Source organism: Anoplolepis gracilipes, chromosome 10, assembly GCF_047496725.1.
Source record: "Anoplolepis gracilipes chromosome 10, ASM4749672v1, whole genome shotgun sequence".
NCBI classification, from domain to species: domain Eukaryota; kingdom Metazoa; phylum Arthropoda; class Insecta; order Hymenoptera; family Formicidae; genus Anoplolepis; species Anoplolepis gracilipes.
This window is the reverse complement of record NC_132979.1, coordinates 1,811,761-1,834,603: the sequence shown is the minus strand read 5'-3', so window position 1 is coordinate 1,834,603 and position 22,843 is coordinate 1,811,761. Positions and strand designations below refer to the sequence as shown.

The 22,843-nt window shown below is 26.7% G+C and overlaps 3 protein-coding genes across 6 annotated transcripts; all 3 read right to left on the bottom strand.

Annotated features, from left to right (window-relative positions):
* Window positions 1–3,498: 3,498 nt before the first annotated feature.
* LOC140670182 (cytochrome P450 6A1-like) lies at window positions 3,499–7,475 on the bottom strand. 2 transcript variants are annotated; one of them, XM_072900753.1, is made up of 6 exons: window positions 7,226–7,475; window positions 5,701–6,073; window positions 4,966–5,488; window positions 4,528–4,749; window positions 4,090–4,341; window positions 3,499–3,966 (listed from the first exon to the last, which is right to left on the bottom strand). In XM_072900753.1, the coding sequence occupies exons 2-6, from the start codon at window positions 6,031–6,033 to the stop codon at window positions 3,800–3,802; spliced, it is 1,497 nt and encodes a 498-aa protein (XP_072756854.1). In that variant the 5' UTR covers window positions 6,034–6,073; window positions 7,226–7,475; the 3' UTR covers window positions 3,499–3,799. The 2 variants fall into 2 exon arrangements, with proteins under 2 accessions (XP_072756854.1, XP_072756853.1); XM_072900752.1 differs by having other exon boundaries at window positions 7,244–7,473.
* A 3,493-nt stretch (window positions 7,476–10,968) lies between these two features.
* LOC140670180 (cytochrome P450 6A1-like) lies at window positions 10,969–14,456 on the bottom strand. 2 transcript variants are annotated; one of them, XM_072900747.1, is made up of 6 exons: window positions 14,304–14,456; window positions 13,424–13,796; window positions 12,670–13,195; window positions 12,232–12,453; window positions 11,409–11,636; window positions 10,969–11,266 (listed from the first exon to the last, which is right to left on the bottom strand). In XM_072900747.1, exons 2-6 carry the CDS (start codon window positions 13,754–13,756, stop codon window positions 11,100–11,102), a joined length of 1,476 nt encoding a protein of 491 aa, XP_072756848.1. In that variant the 5' UTR covers window positions 13,757–13,796; window positions 14,304–14,456; the 3' UTR covers window positions 10,969–11,099. The 2 variants fall into 2 exon arrangements, with proteins under 2 accessions (XP_072756848.1, XP_072756847.1); XM_072900746.1 differs by having other exon boundaries at window positions 11,409–11,660; window positions 14,304–14,455.
* A 3,063-nt stretch (window positions 14,457–17,519) lies between these two features.
* LOC140670179 (cytochrome P450 6A1-like) lies at window positions 17,520–22,348 on the bottom strand. Of its 2 annotated transcripts, none has more exons than XM_072900745.1 (6): window positions 22,267–22,348; window positions 19,656–20,031; window positions 18,869–19,394; window positions 18,433–18,654; window positions 17,999–18,250; window positions 17,520–17,888 (listed from the first exon to the last, which is right to left on the bottom strand). In XM_072900745.1, exons 2-6 carry the CDS (start codon window positions 19,989–19,991, stop codon window positions 17,719–17,721), a joined length of 1,506 nt encoding a protein of 501 aa, XP_072756846.1. In that variant the 5' UTR covers window positions 19,992–20,031; window positions 22,267–22,348; the 3' UTR covers window positions 17,520–17,718. The 2 variants fall into 2 exon arrangements, with proteins under 2 accessions (XP_072756846.1, XP_072756845.1); XM_072900744.1 differs by lacking the exon at window positions 22,267–22,348 and adding an exon at window positions 21,191–21,293.
* Window positions 22,349–22,843: the final 495 nt, after the last annotated feature.

Sequence of the window (22,843 nt, the reverse complement as noted above, 5' to 3'; positions counted from 1 at the left end):
CTATATATATCAACAAGATTTATTTCAAGCGCAAAATGTTGAATATATGACTATGCAAATCATACTGCAAAAAATTAATTGATTAGATAACCTATTTAGATTAGACAATCTTTCTTACTTATACCTATATATGTATATCGATGACACTACATGTGCAACGGTAATCGTAAAGTCAATTCATAAAATAATTGTCACTCGTTTTTCGATAATTATATTTATTAATCATCTGACTGTTTAATGGAATATGAAATATTATGTCAGATATGTCGAACTAATAATTAAATCTTTACATGTTTTTAAGTAAATTACAGATAAGTTGTTTGTACAGATAAGAAGAAAAAATAATAACTCTAAGAAAACAGCATTTTGAAAGTAAATTTTAATAAAAATAATTTTTTAGGAATGTAATAAAGCATGATATTTAGATTACATTATACTCATTATTTGAATTTGTCAATTTAAAATTCTGCTAATCATTTTGTTTGCATTTCAGACTTATTGTATTATATTTTAATCTTTATCGCATGTATATATATTACAACTTACTGTTTGCTTACTGTTCACTATATCTTATATTAAAGAATATTATCTTTTCTTGAATTAACAAACTTTGAAACAGATATATACATAAAGATTTGTTTTTTAATAAACATTTATTTTATATTGTTTGATTAAGACTAGTTTGCTTTGAGGAATTTTGTTTATTTGCATAAAAAAATATTCCTAAAATTATTAAATTATTGAAATATAATGTTATAAAACTGTACATTTTATATTATACAATTAATTTACAAATAATTAAATATTAACTATAAATAGTACTGCAATATGTATTTAAAAGGTATATAATGTACTGGATTTTTAGATTAAATAGTTTTCCCTTTAGGTTTTTCTTTAGATTAGCAATACATATTTTCAAATCGCGATGTATTTTATGAAGTAATGTAATAATACATTGATAAAATATTGATATTTTAATAAAGTTACTTTAATATTTTAAAAAGTACAACTTAATTATTTGTTTTTTAATTAATTGAATATTTTCTATTGACAATGAGTATTTTAGCAACATTTTTTAATTTCTTTAAAACTAATAATTTTAATAAGCATCAAATTATTTTGTTTATTTGTAAATGTAAACATTATTGTACATTACTTAATTATACATATAATTAAAATTGAATATAATAGAATATATACAATTAAAAAAATATGTCCCAAATATATTTGTGTTTTTGTCTATATCAATTTAAATTTCAAATATTACAGAATCTAAAATATATAACTTTATTTTCGCTAAAATATAAATAATATTCATACTAGGAGAGAGGAACAAGAAATATTGCAGATATTTTTTTGCATCTACTGCGATCAAAGCTGCAATACTGTCATCTTTTATCGCATGCTGACATATAAATAGTTACCTAGACTTTTAGTAAAATAACGTTTTATATTGCGTTGTAACGTTTAGTAATAAATAGTGATTTAAAGATTAAAGTATAAAAGTATATATTTGTGCAAAACCGCAACAAAAAGAAAGAGAAGTGTACGTTAAAAACAAATATACAAGGTGTCCGATAGCTCGCGCAACACCCTTTAAGGGAAGGTAGAGAGTATTATTCTGAACAGAAAAGTCTTGTATCATTTTGCGATTTGCGCAGTAATTATTAAACTATTAATTAAAAACACTCAGCGAACGATATTATATATATATATATATATATATATAATATTCGTACGCTGAGCATTTTTAATTAATAGTTTAATAATTACTGCGCAAATCGCAAAATGATACAGGACTTTTCTGTTCAGAATAACACTCTCTACCTTCCCTTAAAAAGTTTTGCGCAAACTATCGGACGCCCTGTATAAGGTTCATAAAATATATAAGCAGCTGTATGGCTGAGTATTGTTGTGAAATAATGTTAAAAAAAGATTTTCATGTACGCTTTTAGTTAGATAAACCCATACAAGACAGTAGATTAGTAGAAATACGCAATATATCTAATTCAAACGTGTTAAACATAATTTAACTTTTTTTTTTGCAGAAAAAGTAACTCATTTGTAACTAATTTTTAATTACATTCATTTTTTCCGGAATCTATAAATTAATTATGTTCTTTTCTCCATCTATAAATGTAACTTAAACTTAGTTATGTTTTTTGGTGACAAATAAATAATTTAAAGTTATTACTTTATATGTATATTTCAAACTTATTTCTAGTAAAGCTCTAAGCGTGATTTTATCGATATTCACTTAGGCATACAGTTATTCCTATCGATCGAAGTCTAATAAAGAACTCGCCGATCCATTGAGAATTAAAAATCTCGAGTAAAATATTTGGTAATACTTCACATTGACTCTTCCGGAAAATTCCTTATTTTCGATCCAGGAGTGGCGATCATAGTTTTTTTTTAATACTGCAGACTGAAAATCTGTATGATTAAAACTACAAAATTGATTTAAACAGAAACTTTAATTTTTTTCTTTTTATAATTAACAAAACAACTTAGACTTCTAATAAAAAACATAAAATGCTCCGGAAAGCCTAACAAATATTTTTTTATACAAACTATTTTTTTACTTTTTTTAATTATAACAAAAAATATATCTTTGATATAATAATATTTGACATCATAATTTGCCAATAGTTTATATACAGACTTTATTTTTAATTTGTAATATATATGTTTTTCTATGATTAAAATTTAAACAATAGATTATATATTACAGAAACATACAAATAATACAAGGTATTTATATTACGTTATATAAATATTTTGCATATAAGGTAAAGTTGCCAATTATGAGATACTTTTTTTAAGAGCTTATATTTTCTTTAATTGTAACTTTTAACTCAAAAACTTTATGTCGTTTTATTGTTAATACATTCAAGTATTACCACTAAAAAGCATTAATGGCTCAAATGTGGATTTTATTTTATACAATGATTTTTCTCGGACTTGGAAAATTTGTTTGTTTTGAAAAAAGGTGTCTTAATATGGGATAGTAAGGTTTCCTAATATGAAACGATCTTATAGTAGAAAATTAAATGCAAAAAGGCACACTTTCAATTAAAAACCGTTTTATTAATTATTATTACATAAATGTAACATTTTAAATATTTCAAAATAAAAGAGCCAACATAAAAAATTGAAAAAATAGAAATTTACATGTTTGATAATTTATTCTCTTACTTGTGGGAGAAAAGTTTTAATATGAAGTATCTCATATTAGAAACTATATGTATAAATCATATATGTATATGATAAAGCTGTGCAAGAAGTGTGTAAGATATTTAAAGTAATGATCAAACAATAAAATATAATTGCTGTATTTTACGTTAATAACATGATAAAAATGAATATCAAACTATTGCTATTTAATTAAGTTGTTTATATCTTTTTTAAGTAGCACATTCAAGAATTTTCTATAGCGTTATTAACAAAATCGTCATACACTAGTCTATACACGTGCGTTACGTTGCTGTCATTACATACGATTTCACAGTTCTTTATTATCAACATGAGATAGTAACATTTATAAAGAAAAATGGTCGCGTTTATAAAATTATTGGTGATTTCATATTACGAACTCCCTTCATATTAGGCTACCTTACTCTAACAATATGTAAATGAAAAATTAATTAATTAGTATCGTCATAGAATATTACAACAATATATATATTAAAATAAATATTTATGCAATCGGTACAGTGATGCTTATTATTATTTTAATTTCTAGATTTTTGTTAACCTTTTTAATCTTCACTTTTAAAAAAAAGTGTTTAAGTTTAAACTAAGTTCGATTAATTATTTTTAAATGTATTCCACCTTTTGGTGCTAACATAAGCGCTTTAGGATTAATTACGTAAGGTATTAGCGTTTTTTCGCAAGTTTCAACTTTATAGTTTCGTAATATCTTTATAAGACCAATCTTTGTCTGGAAAATAGCGAAACGGGCACCTAAAAATAAAACAAGTAATTATTGCAAAAAAAGTTTTTCGATTAAAACAAATTTTTATGTAAAAACAAAACAAACAAAACTTGAAAGAAATGTATTTAAAATTTACGCATATTTCACTTTACCAATGCAATTCCTGGGTCCATCACCAAAAGGTAAATAATGCATCGCGTGCCTAGTTTTTAAAGTTTCGTCACTAAATCTTTCTGGATCGAAAACATCTGGCTTTGGATAAATGTCTGGATCTCGATGAATTGCAAGCACTGGAATCCATACCTTTTGGCCTTCCGGTATATTAAGCTTGGTACCATCGAAAGTATAACTTGTCGTTGATTGTCTCATAAGAAATCCCACTGGCGGATATTTCCGTAAAGTCTCTACATATATATTAAGAAAAATGTAAGGACAAATTACTTTACGAATTATTTGTGGAATATAAGCTTGAAAAAAATGCATATATGTGTATTTAAAATTAATTACTAATGGAACTATTAATATCATAATGAAACTGAAAATCAACAATTTATCTTTATTTTATTAATTTTTTTCTTCAAATGACGTACCTTTGAAAACTTTGTCCAAGTAATTCATATTTTTTACGTTCTCATATACTAAATTACTACCATGTTTAGTGTACTCTTCATCAATTTCCTCTCGTAGTTTATCTTGTATCTGTTGATTTAATGCTAATTCATAAAGCGCATGGCTCATGGTCGTCGATGAAGTTTCAAAACCGGCAAGGAAAAATACGAATGCTTGAGAAGCTAACAAGCTTTCGGTCAATTCTGAAATATAATTTTTTTTTTAACAAATAATTCCTTTTCTCGTTGAATATTAAAGTTGTGAATAGTATACCTATTAAACAATTAATATATATTAGTAATCTAATATTTCATATAATATTTTGCACAAATTTATAAAATTTATTTTTTGTTTAAAAACTTCTTACATTATACAAAATATTCAGAGCTAACTACTGAGAACAAACAATTGTTACTTACTAATATCGCCCAGTTTATCTGGATTTCGTTTTAATTCGCGCAGCATATCAATAAAATCATTTCTATTGACATTATTCAGGTCTCTGTAGTCCATGGTTTCTACGACGACGCGTGTGAAAAATGTGATGACCTGCGATCTTGGTAGAATGTAATAAACTATCCCGTCCAGCCATGGTAGATATTGTCTTACTTTAAACCGTATATTATTTTTCCAATTTGGTGCCAAGACTGATCTGCCCATTCTACGAAATTCGCTGTCTTCGTCCGTCAAAGCGTTCATCTCGATGCCAAAAGCACAAGTACCGATTACATCGGTCGTATATTTTGCCATCAATTCGCAACATTCGATAGGCCCGTTTTTGCTCACTAATTTTTCCGTGTATTGTACAAGATTATCGGCGCATTCTAATATTAAAGAGAACATGTCTTTTAGTTTACCGGATGTAAAAACTGGCGATAGATTTGTTCTTAATGGTCGCCATCTTTTAGATTCCAAAGCGAAAAGATGTTGTGACAATGAATCCTGCAATATGTAATTATAATTGAATAGATTTTTCAATTTAAGCACACATTTTGTTTGGATTACAACAACTGGAGTGAAGAAATTCGAAAGTGTTTAAATTCATGATTTTTAATAATATTAATTATTGGAAAAATATAGTAATGTACCAAAGTTATCGAAACACATTTTTATAATTCGAATATTATAATATAATTACAAATATTTGCACATACTTTTTCACTGAAGGCAACTCCTCTGTTGGCAAACTTGGAAAAATCTTTAATAAGAATATCTTTAATTAATTCTGGACTTTTTATAATAAGAATGGGCGTTCTGCTGGTGAATATTCCAATCATAGAATCGTCTTTGTACTTGTTGTATACTTCCCTCAAGTAATCACCTATGAATTTTTTATTAAGCATAACATCTTTAAAATTACCGAAACCTAGTATCGGTTGTGGTCCACGAATGTCACGCGATTTCCAAAAATCATAAGTCGATATAAAATAATAATAAATAACGAGAAGTAGGACAGCAATCCCGCACAGTTTTTCGAAAGATTCCATTGTTTTACAACTGATGATCACTTATCTCGCGTGATGTTTTCTAAAAAGGAAAAATGATACTTTGTCAATAAAACTTGGTTTAAAAATTCAATAAAACAAGTATGAAAACTCAAATACATATTTATCGGAATATAAATTTATACCAAATGTGTTGATATTGATAAAATTAGCTAATTTTAAATGCATTTTCCAACAAATCAAAGTACAGGTTACAATATAAAAACTTCCTTTTGGAAAAAATGTGAAACAAATACTTGTGCAAATTGTTGAGAAAAAAATGATTTATTTTTGTGAAATGTAGCGCGTTAAAACTACTGCATTATAAAAGTTATCTTTCTTTTAAAAATTGCCAATGTAATATATAGCGATGAGCACCAATAAATAAATTTTATTTTGTGATTTTAATAAATGCACGTAATCTTACGATTTCTCTCGTGCCATAAAAAAATTACTTGTCTTTTACTCCATTATATTTAAATAAAGAAAAAAATTCTATGCACATTTAATTGAAACTTATCACGTTGAAATCAAACGAACGAGAATTCATTCTTTCATCTTAACATACTATATCATAAAAATGAAAGAGTGCTGCAAAACTGTAGATCTAGGCGCAAAGTAGGGGTAAAGTAGGTGACTGAAGTGAACGGATACATCACACATAGACAAGACAGTCAACTATGTTAGTCTGTATAAAGAATGCTTTGTATAAAGGAATTAAGTAATGTATTTCAATATTGAATGTACTTTAAGAATTAAATTCGTCGTGTATTACAAATCCGAATTAAACGCGACATAATAATATCAGTAGTACCATTCACCAGCAATACTTCAGAACTATAAAACGCATAAAATGATATTGCTGTTTATCGATTGACAGTGACATGTTATCGTGTATGTATTTATGACAAAAAAATTGCATCACTTTTTTTGATAAATTATTTATCGATAGGTCACATATTTTTATTTGCAAGTGATTGGCGATTTCCGGAGGAATCTGATCATGAAATACGAAAAGGGAGGATTTTCTCTCTCTTTCTCTCTCGAGAGAGAAGGACAGAGTATACAGAAACATTCTTCTTGAAATTATTTTTAAAATATTATTATTCGTATAATAATAGTCAAAATATTAATTTCGCTTTACGTGATTTGCAAAGTTTGAAAGAGGTAACATTCGCATAAAACAATAACGTACTTGTATAATATTACGTACTTGAGTGCGATGATAACGTAGTTGGTAACTGCACAGCTATCTCATGCCGAACAACTTGTAACGATGTGATTGGAAATAATCATAGAGATATTTTATATAGAGGAGGCAAGTCCTATGCTTGCCCGTAAGTGTATGCGATAGAGAAATAGAACTAGAAATAGAAAGAGAACGCTGCAAGTGGACCCCCTAATCGCGCGATTAGACAAAAATAAAAGGGGGTCCACTTGCAGCGTTTTTTCTCTATTTCTCTATTGCGCCATCGGCTGCCTTGCCTCCTGTATATATAATATCTCTATGGAAATAATACTGGCTGTCGTGGATCAAGTTGGATCAAATTATAAAGCACTTGCGCCACCGCAAAGAAATGCACGAGCAAGCAAGTGAGTCACCATGAATTGCAAACTACATAACTGCATATATATTAACAAGATTCATTTCAAGCGCAAAATGTTGAATACATAACTTTGCAAATCATAATACTGCAAAGAATTAATTGATTAGATAACCTTTCTTAATTATATCTATATATGTATATTGATGACACTACATGTAGCTACTATATATATGTTGATACGTATGCACGCTTCAACGCAATTCGTAAAGTCAGTTTATAAGATAATTGTCAATCGTTTTTCGGTAATTATATTTATTAACTTTCGGATTCTGTAAGATTGTTTAACGGAATATAAAATATTATATACATTTTGTGAGATATGTTGAACTAATAATTAAATATTTACATGTTTTTAGCTAAATTATGAATAACCTTTTTGTCTAATTAAGAAAAAATAATAACTCTAAGAAGACAGCACTTTGAAGATAAATTTTATTAAAAATAATTTTTTAGGGATGTAATAAAGCACAATATTCATGCAAATTACATTATACCCATTATTTGAATTTGTCAATCTAGAATTCTACTGGTCATTTTGTTTGCATTTCAGAGATTTACCTAGTATTATATTTTATACTTTATTATATTCATATATATTATAACTTACTATTTACTTACTGTTCACTATATATACTTTATATTAAAGAATATTAACTTTTCTTGGATTAACAAATTTTGAAACAGTTATACGAATAAAAAGTTGTTTTTTAATAAACATTTATTTTATATTTTTTAATTAAGTCCAGTTTGCTTTAAAAAATTTTGTTTATTTGTATAATAAAATATTCTTTAAATTATTAAATAATTAAAAAATAATGTTATGAAACTGTACATTTTATATTTTACAATTAATTTACAATTAATTAAATATTAACTATAAATAGTACTGTAATATGTATCTAAAAGGTATGTAATGTATTGAATTTTTAGATTAAATAGTTTTCTCTGTAGGTTCCTCTTTAGATTAGCAATACATATTTTCAAATCGCGATGTATTTTATGAACTAATGTAATAATATATTGATAAAATATTGATATTTTGATAAAGTTACTCTAATATTTTAAAAAGTGCAGCTTAATTATTTGTTTTTTAATTAATTGAATATTTTCTATTGACAATGAGTATTTTAGCAACATTTTTAAATCTCTTTAAAACTAATAATTTTAATGAGCATCAAATTAATTTGTTTATTTGTAAATGTAAACATTATTGTACATTATTTAATTATATATACAATTAAAATTGAATATAATAGAATATATACAGTTAAAAAAATATACTTATGTTTTAAATATATTTGTGTTTTTGTCTATATCAATTTAAATCTCAAATATTACAGAATCTAAAATTCTTAACTTTATTTCCGCAAAAGTATAAATAATATTTATACTAGGAGAGAGGAACAAGAAAAATTGCAGATACTTTTTTGCATCTACTGCGATCGAAGCTGCAATACTGTCATTTTTTATCGCATGCTGACATATAAATAGTTACCTAAATTTGTAGTTAAATACAGTTTTATATTGCATTACAATGTTTAAACGTTAAAAACAAATATACAAAGTTCATAAAATATATGAGCAGCCGCATGGCTGTGAGTATTGTTGTGAAATAATGTTAAAAAAAGATTTTCATGTACGCTTTTAGTTAGATAAACGCATACAAGACAGTAGATTAGTAGAAATACGCAATATATCTAATTCAAACGTGTTAAACATAATTTAACTTTTTTTTGCAAAGAAAGGAACTCATTATTTGTAACAAATTTTTAGTTACATATATTTTTTCCGGGATCTATAAATTAATTCTGTTCTTTTTTTCCATCTATAAATGTAATTTAAACTTAGTTATGTTTTTTGGTGACAAATAACTAATTTAGTAGTTACTACTTTATATGTATATTTCAAACTTATTTCTAGTAGAGCTCTAAGCGTGATTTTATCGATATTCAGTTAGACATGCAGTTATTCCTATCGATCGAAATCTAATAAAGAACTCGCCGATCCATTCTGAATTGAAAATCTCGAATAAAATGTTTGACAGTATTTTACATTCACTCTTCCTTATTTTCGATCCAGGAGTGACGATCATAGTTTTTTTTTAATACTGCAGACTGAAAATCTGTATGATTGAAACTACAAAATTGATTTAAACAGAAACTTTAATTTTTTTCTTCTTATAATTAACAAAACAACTTAAACTTCTAATAAAAAACATAAAATGTTCCGGAAAGCCTAACAAATATTTATACAAACTATTTTATTATTTTTATTATAACAAAAAATAAAAATCTTTCATATAATAATATTTGACATCATAATTTGCCAATAGTTTATATACAGACTTTATTTTTAATTTGTAATATATATGTTTTTCTATGATTAAAATTTAAACAATAGATTATATATTACAGAAACATACAAATAATACAAGGTATTTACGTTATATAAATATTTTGCATATAAGGTAAAGTTGCCAATTATGAAATACTTATTTTAAGAGCTTATATTTTCTTTAATTGTAACTTTTAACTCAAAAACTTTATGTCGTTTTATTGTTAATTCATTCAAGTATTACCACTAAAAAGCATTAATGGCTCAAATGTGGATTTTATTTTATACAATGATTTTTCTCGGACTTGGAAAATTTGTTTGTTTTGAAAAAAGGTGTGTTAATATAGGATAGTAAGGTTTCCTAATATGAAACGATCTTATAGTAGAAAATTAAATGCAAAAAGGCACACTTTTATTTAAAAACCGTTTTATTAATTATTATTACATAAATGTAACATTTTAAATATTTCAAAATAAAAAAGCCAACAAAAAAAAATAGAAAAAATAGAAATTTACATGTTTGATAATTTATTCTTTTACTTGTGGGAGAAAAGTTCTAATATGAAGTATCTCATATTAGAAACTATATAAATCATATATGTATATGATAAAGCTGTGCAAGATGTGTGTAAGATATTCAAAGTAATGATCAAACAATAAGATATAATTGCTGTATTTTACGTTACTAACATGATAAAAACGAATATCAAACTATTGCTATTTAATTAAGTTTTTACATCTTTTTTAAGTAGCACATTCAAGAATTTTCTATAGCTTTATTAACAAAATCGTCGTCCATACACGTGCGTTACGTTGCTGTCATTACATACGATTTCACAGTTATTTATTATCAACATGAGATAGTAACATTTATAAAGAAAAGTGGTCGCGTTTATAAAATTATTGGTGATCTCGTATTACGAACTCCCCTCATATTAGGCTACCTTACTCTAACAATATGTAAATGAAAAATTAATTAATTAGTATCGTCATAGGATATTACAACAATATATATATTAAAATGAATATTTATGCAATCGGTACAATGATGCTTATTATTATTTTAATTTCTAGATTTTTGTTAACCTTTTTAATCTTCACTTTTAAAAAAAAGTATTTAAGTTTAAACTAAGTTCGATTAATTATTTTTAAATGTATTCCACCTTTTGGTGCTAACATAAGCGCTTTAGGATTAATTACGTAAGGTATTAGCGTTTTTTCGCAAGTTTCAACTTTATAGTTTCGTAATATTTTTATAAGACCAATCTTTGTCTGGAAAATAGCGAAGCGGGCTCCTAAAAATAAAACAAATAATTATTAGAAAAAATCCGTTTCTCGATTAATTCCGTTTTTCGATTAAAACAAATTTTTGTGTACAAACAAAACAAATGGAACTTGAAAGAAATATATTAAAAATTTACGCATATTTCACTTTACCGATGCAATTTCTGGGTCCATCACCAAAAGGTAAATAATGCATCGCATGCCTAGTTCTTACAGTTTCGTCACTAAATCTTTCTGGATCAAAAACATCTGGCTTTGGATAAATTTCCGGATCTCGATGAATTGCAAACACTGGAATCCATATCTTTTGGCCTTCCGGTATATTAAGTTTGGTACCATCGAAAGTATAACTTGTCATTGATTGTCTCCTAAGAACTGATCCTGGTGGATATTTCCGTAAAGTCTCTATATTATTAAAGCAATATAGGAATGAAATACTTAAAACATTATTTGTAAAATATAAGTGATTATACAGGATATCCCAGACTTACCGTATTACCTTAGTGGATTTAATAGTGGATTTCTGGGGCCATTTGGAGACGAAAAATCCTAATACCAAAATGACAAGGATATATATAATAGTTTTCAAATGATAAGAGTTAAAAAAAATTAAATACATAATTTATCAATATTATTTCAATGTCGATAATTAAATTTAGTGTGAAAGCACTTTCAATATGCGACGTGCCTAAGTGCGTGAAGTTTTGTCAAACTAATTGGTCAAATTTAAACTTTTACTATTTGAAAATTATTATAGCCTCGGGATTTAATATTAGGATTTTCGTCTCCAAATCGCCTTAAAAATCCATCATTGACAGGTGATGCGGTAAGTCTGGGACACCCTGCATAAGTATTAATTTGCAAATGCACATATATGTATCAAAAATTAATTAGTAGTGAAACAATTGATATTATAACAAGTCTGAAAATAAATAACACAAATTTATTTTAGTAAATTTTTCTTCGAATGACGTACCTTTGAAAACTTTGTCCAAGTAATTCATATTTTTTACGTTCTCGTATGTTAAATTGCTACCATGCTTAATGTACTCTTCATTAATTTCCTTTCGTAGCTTGTTTTGTATCTGTTGATTTAATGCCAATTCATAAAGCGCATGGCTCATGGTCATCGATGAAGTTTCAAAACCGGCAAGGAAAAATACGAATGCTTGAGAAGCTATCAAGCTTTCGGTCAATTCTGAAATATAATTTTTTTTTTAACAAATAATTCTATTTCTCGTTGAATATTAAAGTTGTGAATAGTATACCTATTAAACAATTAATATATATTAGTAATCTAATATTTCATATAATATTTTGCACAAATTTATAAAATTAATTTTTCGTTTAAAAGCTTCTTACATTATACAAAATATTCAGAGCAAACTACTGAGAACAAACAATTGTTACTTACTAATATCGCCCAGTTTATCTGGATTTCGTTTTAATTCGCGCAGCATATCAATAAAATCATTTCTATTGACATTATTCAGGTCTCTGTAGTCCATGGTTTCTACGACGACGCGTGTGAAAAATGTGATGACCTGCGATCTTGGTAGAATGTAATGGACTATCCCGTGCAGCCATGGCAGGTATCGTCTTACATTAAACCGTATATTATTTTTCCAATTTGGTGCCAAGACTGATCTGCCCATTCTACGAAATTCGCTGTCTTCGTCCAACAAAGCGTTCATCTCGATACCAAAGGCACAAGTACCGATTACATCGGTCGTATATTTTGCCGTCAATTCGCAACATTCTATAGGCTCGTTTTTGCTTACTAATTTTTCCGTATATTGTACAAGATTATCGGCGCATTTTGATATTGAAGAGAACATGTCTTTTAGTTTACCGGATGTAAAAGCTGGCGATAGATTCGTTCTTAATGGTCGCCATCTCTTAGATTCCAAATTGAAAAGATGTTGCGACAATGGATCAGTCTGCAATACAATAAAAAATATAATTATAATCGAGTAAATATTTCAATTCAAAAACATATTTTACTTAGATTACAAAAACTGAAGTAAAGAAATTCGAAACTTTTTAAAACAAATATCATGCTTTTTAAAAATTTTAATTATTGAAAAAATACAGTAATGTAACAAAGTTATCGAAATACATTTATATAATTCCAATATTATAATACAATTATAAATATATGCACATACTTTTTCACTGAAGGCAATTCCTCTGTTGGCAAACTTGGAAAAATCTTTAATAAGAACATCTTTAATTAATTCTGGACTTTTTACAATAAGAATGGGCGTTCTGCTGGCGAATATTCCAATCATGGATTCATTTTTGTATTTGTTGTATACTTCCTTCAAATAATCACCTATGAATTTCTTATTAAGCATAATATCTTTAATATTGCCAAAACCTGGTATCGGTTGTGGTCCAGGAATGCCACGTGACTTCCAAAAATCGTAGGTCGATGTAAGATAATAATAAACAGCGAAAAGTACGGTAGCAATCCCGCACAATATTTCAATAGATTCCATTGTTTTACAGCCGACAATCACTTATTTCGAGTGATGTTTCCTAAAAAAGAGAAATAATATTTCGTCAAGAAAAGCTTGTTTTAAAAAGTTAAAAATTTAATAAAACAAGTTTGATAAAATCAAATACATAGTTAAAGTAATACAAATTTATACCAACTTTGATATTGATGAAATTAGTTAATTTTAATCAAGTTTTATTTATTGAATGTCAGGGACATGTTATCGTTTGTGTATTTGTGATAGAAAAAATTGAATAAGTTTTTTCGATTTATTTACTATTGATAAGTCACATGTTTTTATCTGCAAGTGATTGACGATTTTTGCGGTAAAATCTGATTATGAAATACGAGAATTAAGAATATTCTCGAGAGAGAAAGAGAGAAAGACAGAAAATACGGAAACATTTATTTTGAAACTATATTTCAAAATATGTGTTATTATATTCTTATAATAACAGTTGAAATATTATAATTTCGTTTTACGCGATTCGCAAAATTTGAGAAAGGCAACATCTAAATAAAACAACAACTTGTATATTACGACGTACTTGAGGGCTACGGTGATGTAAATGAAATTGAAGCAGCTGATATATCCATAAATCCACAACAAACCTAAACCGACCAACTTACAACGATGTGACTGGAAATAATATTGGCCGTCGTGCACCAAGTTGGATCAAATTATAAAGCATTCGCGCTATCGCAATAAGGAAATGCGCGAGCAAATAAATTACAATGCATTGATAAAACTATATCATTAAAAGATTTATCTCAAGTGCAAAATGTCGAATAAATGATTTCATAAATCATAATAGTGTACAGAATTAATTGATTAGATAACCTGTTCAAATTATACTTAATATAAGATGTATACTGATAACACTACATATGAGTACTATATGTTGATATGTATATGCATGCTGCAACACAGTTCGCAAAGTTAATTCATAAGATAATTGTCAATCGTTTTTCGGTAATTATATTTATTAACTATCGGATTCTATAAGATTGTTTAATGGAATATTAAATATTATACATTATGTCAGATATGTTGAAGTAATAATTAAATTTTTACATGTTTTTAACTAAATTACGGATAACTTTTTTTTTATAAAAATACGAAATAATAATAACTATAAAAAATAGCTCTTTTAAAAATAAATTTTAATAAAAATGATTTTTTAAGGAATGTAATAAAGCATAATATTCATGTAAATTATATTCATTATTTGAATTTGTCAGTTTAAAATTCTGCTGATCATTTTGTTTACAGTTTCAGACACACTTACCAAGTATTATATTTTACTCTTTATCACATGCATATATAGATATTACAACTTACTGTTTGCTTACTGTTCACTACACCTTATTTTAGAGGACATTAATTTTTCTCCAATTAACAAATTTTGTAACAGTTATATACGTAAAGAGTTGTTTTTTAATGAACATTTATTTCATATTTTTTCTTTAAGTCTAGTTTGCTTTGAAGAATTTTATTTATTTGCAAAAAATTATTCTTAGAATTATTAAATTATTAAAGAATGATTTTACGAAACTGTACATTTTATATTTATACTTAATTTACAGTTAATTAAATAGTAGTGATGCAATATTTTGACATATGTCCAAAAGGTATGTAATGTATTGAATCTCTGAATTAAATAGTTTGCTCTGTTAATTTTTCTTTGCATTGACAATACATATTTTCAGATCAAGATGAATTTTATTAAATATCAATATATTATCAATGTATAACTATATAACTAATATAGTAATACATTGATAATATATTGATATTTTGATAAAATTACTTTAATATTTTTAAAAATGCAGCTTAATTATTTGTTTATTACATAATTAAATTTTTCTATTGACAATGAGTATTAGCAGTATTTTTAAATCTTTTTAAAACTAATAATTTTAGCATCAAATTAATTTGATTATTTGTAAATGTAAACATTATTGTGCATTACTTAATACCTGAATTATAATTGAATGTTTAAAGTGTCTCAGAATTCGCGGACACGGAATGCACAGCGTGATTATTCGTGCCAAAAAAAAAGCAACTTTTTCCTCAGCAAAAATGTCGAGGCATCAATAATTTTCCAGTTATAAGCAATTGAAAAAGACAGGTTTTTCACAAACCAAACTTTGTAGAATTAAATGATTGATAAAATTATATTCTTCAATAAATTTTAGATGGAGTTTATTTTACTAAAATTTTTATTTAAGTCTTAGTTACAGAGATATATAATAGCAAAATTTGAAAATTAGCAAAAGATGATAACTTTTCTCGATATTTTCGCTGAGGAAAAAATTGCTTCTTGTAGTACGGACAATCACGCTGTGCATTCTGTGTCTGCGATTTCTGGGACACCCTGTATACAATTAAAGAAATATGTATATATTATATATGTCCCAAATATATTTGTGTTTTTGTCTATATCAATTTAAATCTCAAATATTACAGAATCTAGAATACTTAACCTTTTTTACGCTAAAAAATAAATAATATTTATACTAGAAGAAAGGAACAAGAAAAGTTGCAAATATTTTTTTGCATTTCTATTAATAATGCAAATTATCGAAGCAGTGCTGTTACCTTTTATTGCATGCTGATATACAAAGAGTTATTTAAATTTTCAGTTAAATAACGGTTTATATTGTGTTGTTTGTGTTGTAACGCTTAGTAATAAATAGTGATTTAAAGATTAAAGTATAAAAGTATATATATTTGTACGAAACCGTTAACAAAGAGAAAGAAAAGAGTTTGTTAAAAATATATGAAGTTTATAAAATGTATTAGCAGCCACATGTCTGTGAGAAATGTTGTGAAATTATATTTAAAGAAACAATTGTCATGTTTAAACTATATATGTTATAAAAGCAGACTTGTCAGATCTATGTTCTACTATTAATATATTTATATACGATTAGTTAGATAAGCGCATACTAGACAGTAGATCAATAGAAATACTCAATATCTAATTTAAACATGTTAAACATAATTTAACATAATTTAACATAAATTATTTTTTGCAGAGCAAATAACTCGTTATTCGTAATAAATTTATAGTTACATTTATTTTTTCAGGTAATTATAACTTAACTTGTTCCTCTTTCTCCATCTATAACTGCAACTTAGTTACATTTTTAAATGACAAATAACTAATTTACTAGTTACTTTATGTATTAAAACTTATCGTTAGACTTTTTATAGAGCTCTAAGCGTGATACTATTCCATCGATATTCACTTAGGCATACTTCACTTAGTTATTCCTACCGATCAAAGCCTAGTAAGAACTCGTCTATTATTGATCTATTATTGAGATTTAAAAATCTCGAGTATCAACTGAAAATCTTTATGATTAAAACCTCAAAATTGATTTAAACATAAGCTTTAATTTCATCTCTTGATAATTAACAAAATAACTTTATTGGAGTTCTGATAATAAAAACATAAAAAGATATCGTCATGTGATGTATAATACCCTAGAATTTTTTCGTTGGCCATCTCTTCTCTCCCGTACGGTCGTCATCTCCAGAAAGTCTAACAAATATTTATACAAAATATATATTCATATTTTTATTGTAACAAAAAATATATTTTTTATTTAAAAATTATTGACATCATGATTTGCCAATATATTATATATGTATATACTTTACATATTTTATTTTTAATTTGTAACATGTGTTTTTAAAATTAAAACTTAACATATATATAATAGATTATATATATCAGACACATACAGATAATATAAGGTGTTTACGTTATATAAAAGTCTTGCATGTAACAATATGTAAATTAAAAAGTAATTAATTCATATTGTCATGAAATATTACAACAATATTTAATAAAATAAGTATTAATGCGATCGGTACAGTAATGCCTATTATTATTCTAATTCATACATATTATAGATATTATATATAACTTTTTTACTTTCTTGAGAAAAGTGTCAAAGTTTAATTTTAATTATTCTTAAATGTATTCCATCTTTTGGTGTTAATAAGCGCGCTTTAGGATTAATTACGTAAGGTATTGTCGTTTTTTCGCAAGTTTCAACTTTATAGTTTCGTAATATCTTCATAAGACCAATCTTTGTCTGGTAAACAGCGAAGCGGGCACCTGAAAATAAAACAAATAATTATTACAAAAAAAGTTTTTCGATTAAAACAAATTTGTGTACAAACAGAACTTGAAGGAAATATTTAAAATCTACGCATATTTCACTTTACCGATGCAATTCCTAGGTCCATCACCAAAAGGTAGAAAATGCATCGCGTGTCTAGTTTTTACTGCCTCGTCACTAAATCTTTCTGGATCAAAAACATCTGGGTTTGGATAAATATCCGGATCTCGATGAATTGCAAACATCGGAATCCATACCTTTTGGCCTTCTGGTATATTAAGTTTGGTACCATCGAAAGTATAACTTGTCATTGATTGTCTCCGAAGAGCTGATCCTGGTGGATATTTCCGTAAAGTCTCTGTATATATTTAAAGAATAATAAAAAAAAATTATTTGAAGAATTATTTACAAAATATAAGTTTTAAATATGCACATATATGTAAATTAATTATAGTAATAAAACTATTGATATTATTATAATGACGCTGAAAATTAACAGAACGTCTTTATTTTATTAAATTTTTTTTTGGAATGACGTACCTTTGAAAACTTTGTCCAAGTAATTCATATTTTTTACGTTCTCATATGTTAAATTGCTGCCATGTTTAGTGTACTCTTCATCAATTTCTTTTCGTAATTTGTCTTGTATTTGTTGATTTAATGCCAATTCATAAAGCGCATGACTCATGGTCATCGATGAAGTTTCAAATCCGGCAGCGAAAAATACGAATGCTTGAGAAGCTATCAAGCTGTCGGTCAATTCTGAAATATAATATTTTTCTTAACAAATAATTCTTTTTCTCGTTGAATATTAAAGTTGTGAATAGTATACTTATTTAACAATTAATATATTAGTAATTTAATATTTCATATAATATTTTGCATAAACTTACAAAATTCATTTTCCGTTTAAAAAATTCTTACATTATAGAAAATATTCAGGGCAAACTATTGAGAGCAAACAATCGTTACTTACTAATATCGCCCACTTTATCTGGATTTTGTTTTAAATTGCACAGTATATCAATGAAATCGTTTCTATTGATATTATTTTCTTCTCTATATTTCATAGTTTCTACGACAACGCGTGTTAAAAATGTTATGACTTCCGATTTTGGTAGGAAGTAACTGAGTATCTCGTACAGCCATGGCAGGGTTTGTCTTAGTCCCGTCCGTAGAATATTTTTCCAGGTTGGTGCGAAGTATGATCTTCCTATTCTGCGAAATTCGCTGTCTTCATCCGACAAAGCGTTCATCTCGATACCAAAGACATAAGAACCGATCACATCGGTCGTATATTTTGCCATCAATTCGCGACATTCTATAGGCTCGTTTTTGCTCACAAGTTTTTCCGTGCATTCTACAAAATTATCCGCGCATTCTGATATTAAAGAAAACATGCCTTTTAGTTTACCGGATGTAAAAACAGGCGACAGTATTGTCCTTAATGGTCGCCATCTTTTAGGTTCTAAAGCAAAAAGATGTTGCGATAATGGAGCAGCCTGCAATATAGTGAAAAACATAATTATAATCAAGTAAATTTTTAATTTAAAAACACATTTTACTTAGATTACAATATCTAGAATGAAGAAATTCGAAACTTTTTAAAACTATTGATATTATGCTTTTTAATAATTTTAATAATTTTATAATGCTTTCTTAATCATTTTAATTATTAAAAAAATGTAGTATTGTGAGAAAATTATCAAAACACATTTATACAATTTCAATATTGTAATACAATTAAAAATATTTGCACATACTCTTTCACTGTTGGTGGTTAATCCTCTAGAGGCAAACTTGGAAAAATCTTTGATAAGAATATCCTTGATGATATCTGGATCTTTTACAATAAGAATAGGCGTTCTCCTGACGAATATTCCAATCATGGATTCACCTTTATACTTGTTGTATACTTCCATCAAGTAACTACCTTCGAATTCTTTACTAAGCATAACATCTTTAAAAGTACCAAAACCTGGTATCGGCTGTGGTCCACGAATGCCACGCGATTTCCAAAAATCGTAAGTCGATGTAAGATAATAATAAGCAGCGAGAAATAAGACAACAATACCGCACAGAATTTCAAAGAAATCCATTGTTTTACAGCTGACAATCACTTATCTCGAGTGATATTTCCTAAAAAAGAAAAAATAGTATTTCGTCAAAAAAGTTTGTTTTAAAACTTTAACAAAACAAGTTTGATAACACACAATTCAAAAACATATGTTTAATAAAATATACAAATTTATGCCAACTCTGATATCTATAAAATTAATTTTAATCAAGCCTTATCGATATCAAAATGATCGCTTATATGTGTGATACATAAACAATCGGAAAAAATCAAAATCAAATCACAATATAAAAACTTTTTTCAGAAAGGATGCGAAATAAATGTTTGCAAATTGTTGAAAAAAATGATATAGCTTGGTGAAATGTAATGTGCTCAAACAATGACATCATGAAAATTATTTTTGTTTAAAAAATTGCCAATATTTAATTCAGCGACCAGTACCAATAAATAAGATTCTATTTTGTGATTTTAATATATACACATAATCTTATGATCTATTTCGTGTCATAAAAAAATTACTTGTCTTTATACTCTATTATATTTAAATAAAGAAAAAAATTCTATGCGCATTTGGCTGAAATTTATCGCATCGAAGTCTAACGAAGCAGATTAGAGATAAAGTAGGCGACAGAAACGAACGGATTCCTTACAGATAGAAAAAACAATCAACTATCGTACTGTGTAGAAAGGATATTTTGTATAAAAGAATTAAAAAATGTGCGTCAATATTGAATGCAACTCGTCGTGTGTTACAAATCCCAGTTAATGTAATGTAATAAAATCATTAGTATCGATTACCAGCATTACCTCAGAACCTTTATCGACTGACAGTGATATGTTAACGTTGATATTGTGATTAAAAAAAGCGTCACTTTATTCGATCTATTATCTATCGATAAGACACATGTTTTTATCTGATTATGAAATGTTAGAATTGAAGATATTGTTAAGAGAGAGAAAGAAACAGAGTATAAAAAAACATTCATTTTGAATAAATTAATCTTATTAATAAAATTAATCTTATTAGGCGATAAAGAGCCAATACGGGTGTAGAGCGTAAAGTAATTTCAATCGATTATTCAATTAATTATTTATTCATGCTCTATATGTTTCGGCCTCCTTTCGAACCTTTTTCAGTGACTTAAAATAAAACATCATATAAAATAAAATAGAAACAACAATAATAGTACAGGAACATGATAATAAAATTACAATACATACTTTCTGATCAAGATGTTTATAACGTAACTTGTCTCAGCCGATTCCCACGAATATCTAATGTAAGAAGCTTCCCAAAACGATACCAGACGTAAGAAGAGAGGCACTAATAAAAGTAAAGAATATTTGTAAATTGTCAAAAATAAAATTTAAAATATTGATTAAATGAACCAAAAGCAACTTACCCAGACCGAGGAGAACGGCAAAGACAAGACGAACAACCGACTTATAACTGATGGAATTCGAGCAATTCGAATAAACTTTCAATATCAAAAAACACAGACCACAAAACAATAGATTCGAATATATAAAAGACACGTATCAGAACAATATTATGTTAAATCTTCGAAAGGCTGTAAATAATTGTCAAACATAATTTGTTCAATTTTACAGTATCGTTCTGAAGATTTAAGGCATTTTTTTGACGTGTTATACGAATTATCTTAGATATTAATCTTTTTTCCAAAAACGGTTCCTCATTCAAGATTTCAATGTCGTCAAAATTAAAAACATGATTTAACGATAGATGACTAGCAATAATTAATTGAGTTATCGTTTGAAATTACCTCATGCGCGTCGGCTCTTCATTGTTTAATTTTTTTAAATTTTATTATTTAGTAATATCGAGAGCTTTTGATTTAGTTAATTTAGTTGGAAATTATTATTTTTCAAAATGTTATTATTTGTATAATAATATTAAAAATATCATTTTCGCTTTACGCAATACGCAAAGCTTGAGAGAGGCAGCATTCAAACGACAGCAGCAAACATGTCTAATCTCAGACGTACCTGAGTGCAACGGTAACGTAATTGGTAACTGTACAGCTGATACATCCACAGCTATATCAAGCTGACCGACTTGCTATGTAGAAATAATACTAGCCATCGTGAACCAAAGTAGAGCAAATTATAAGGCATACGCCTTACCGCAACGAAATGCGCGAGCAAACAAGTCAAGATAAATTGTTGAAATTATATCATCAAAATTTATCTTATACGCAAAAAATCAAATACATGACTTTGTAAATTATAATGCGAAGAATTAATTGATTAGATAAATTTTTTTTAATTATACCTACTTATGTATACTGATGACACTACAAGTTGGTACTATATATGTTGATATGAGTGCACGCTAGAACGCAATTCGTAAAGTCAATTCATAAGATAATTGTGAATCATTTTTCGGTAATTATATTTATTAACTATCGGATTCTGTAAGATTGTTTAATGGAATATAAAATATTATACATTATATCATTATATCATTATATGTGTTGAATTAATAATGAAATATTTATATTTTTTAACAATATTACGGACAACTTTTTTGTATAAATAATAAGAAATAATAATAATTATAAGACAAAGTAGCCCTTGGAAAATGAATTTTAATAAAAATGATTTTTTAAGAATGTAATAAAGCATGATATTTAGTAAGATTACATTATATCCATTATTTGAATACATTAATCTAAAATTCTGTTGATCATTTTGTTTGCATTTCAAACTTATCTAGTATTATATTTTACACTTCATCACACGCATATGTATATATATTACAACTTACCGTTTGGTTACTGTTTACTATACTTTATTTTAAAGAAAATTAACTTTTCTTGAATTAAGAAACTTCAAAACAGTAATATACGTAAG

Excerpts from the sequence above, each read along its gene's own strand:
- LOC140670182 (XM_072900753.1), bottom strand. The coding sequence starts at position 6,033 with ATGGAATCTTTCGAAAAACTGTGCGGGATTGCTGTCCTACTTCTCGTT. Across the intron at positions 5,489-5,700 it reads GAGTTGCCTTCAGTGAAAAA|GATTCATTGTCACAACATCT; the intron begins GTATGTGCAAAT and ends TACATATTGCAG. Across the intron at positions 3,967-4,089 it reads TGGACCCAGGAATTGCATTG|GTGCCCGTTTCGCTATTTTC; the intron begins GTAAAGTGAAAT and ends TTTTATTTTTAG.
- LOC140670180 (XM_072900746.1), bottom strand. The coding sequence starts at position 13,756 with ATGGAATCTATTGAAATATTGTGCGGGATTGCTACCGTACTTTTCGCT. Across the intron at positions 13,196-13,423 it reads GAATTGCCTTCAGTGAAAAA|ACTGATCCATTGTCGCAACA; the intron begins GTATGTGCATAT and ends ATTGTATTGCAG. Across the intron at positions 11,267-11,408 it reads TGGACCCAGAAATTGCATCG|GAGCCCGCTTCGCTATTTTC; the intron begins GTAAAGTGAAAT and ends TTTTATTTTTAG.
- LOC140670179 (XM_072900745.1), bottom strand. The coding sequence starts at position 19,991 with ATGGATTTCTTTGAAATTCTGTGCGGTATTGTTGTCTTATTTCTCGCT. Across the intron at positions 19,395-19,655 it reads TAACCACCAACAGTGAAAGA|GCTGCTCCATTATCGCAACA; the intron begins GTATGTGCAAAT and ends ACTATATTGCAG. Across the intron at positions 18,251-18,432 it reads CTTGGACAAAGTTTTCAAAG|AGACTTTACGGAAATATCCA; the intron begins GTACGTCATTCC and ends AAATATATACAG.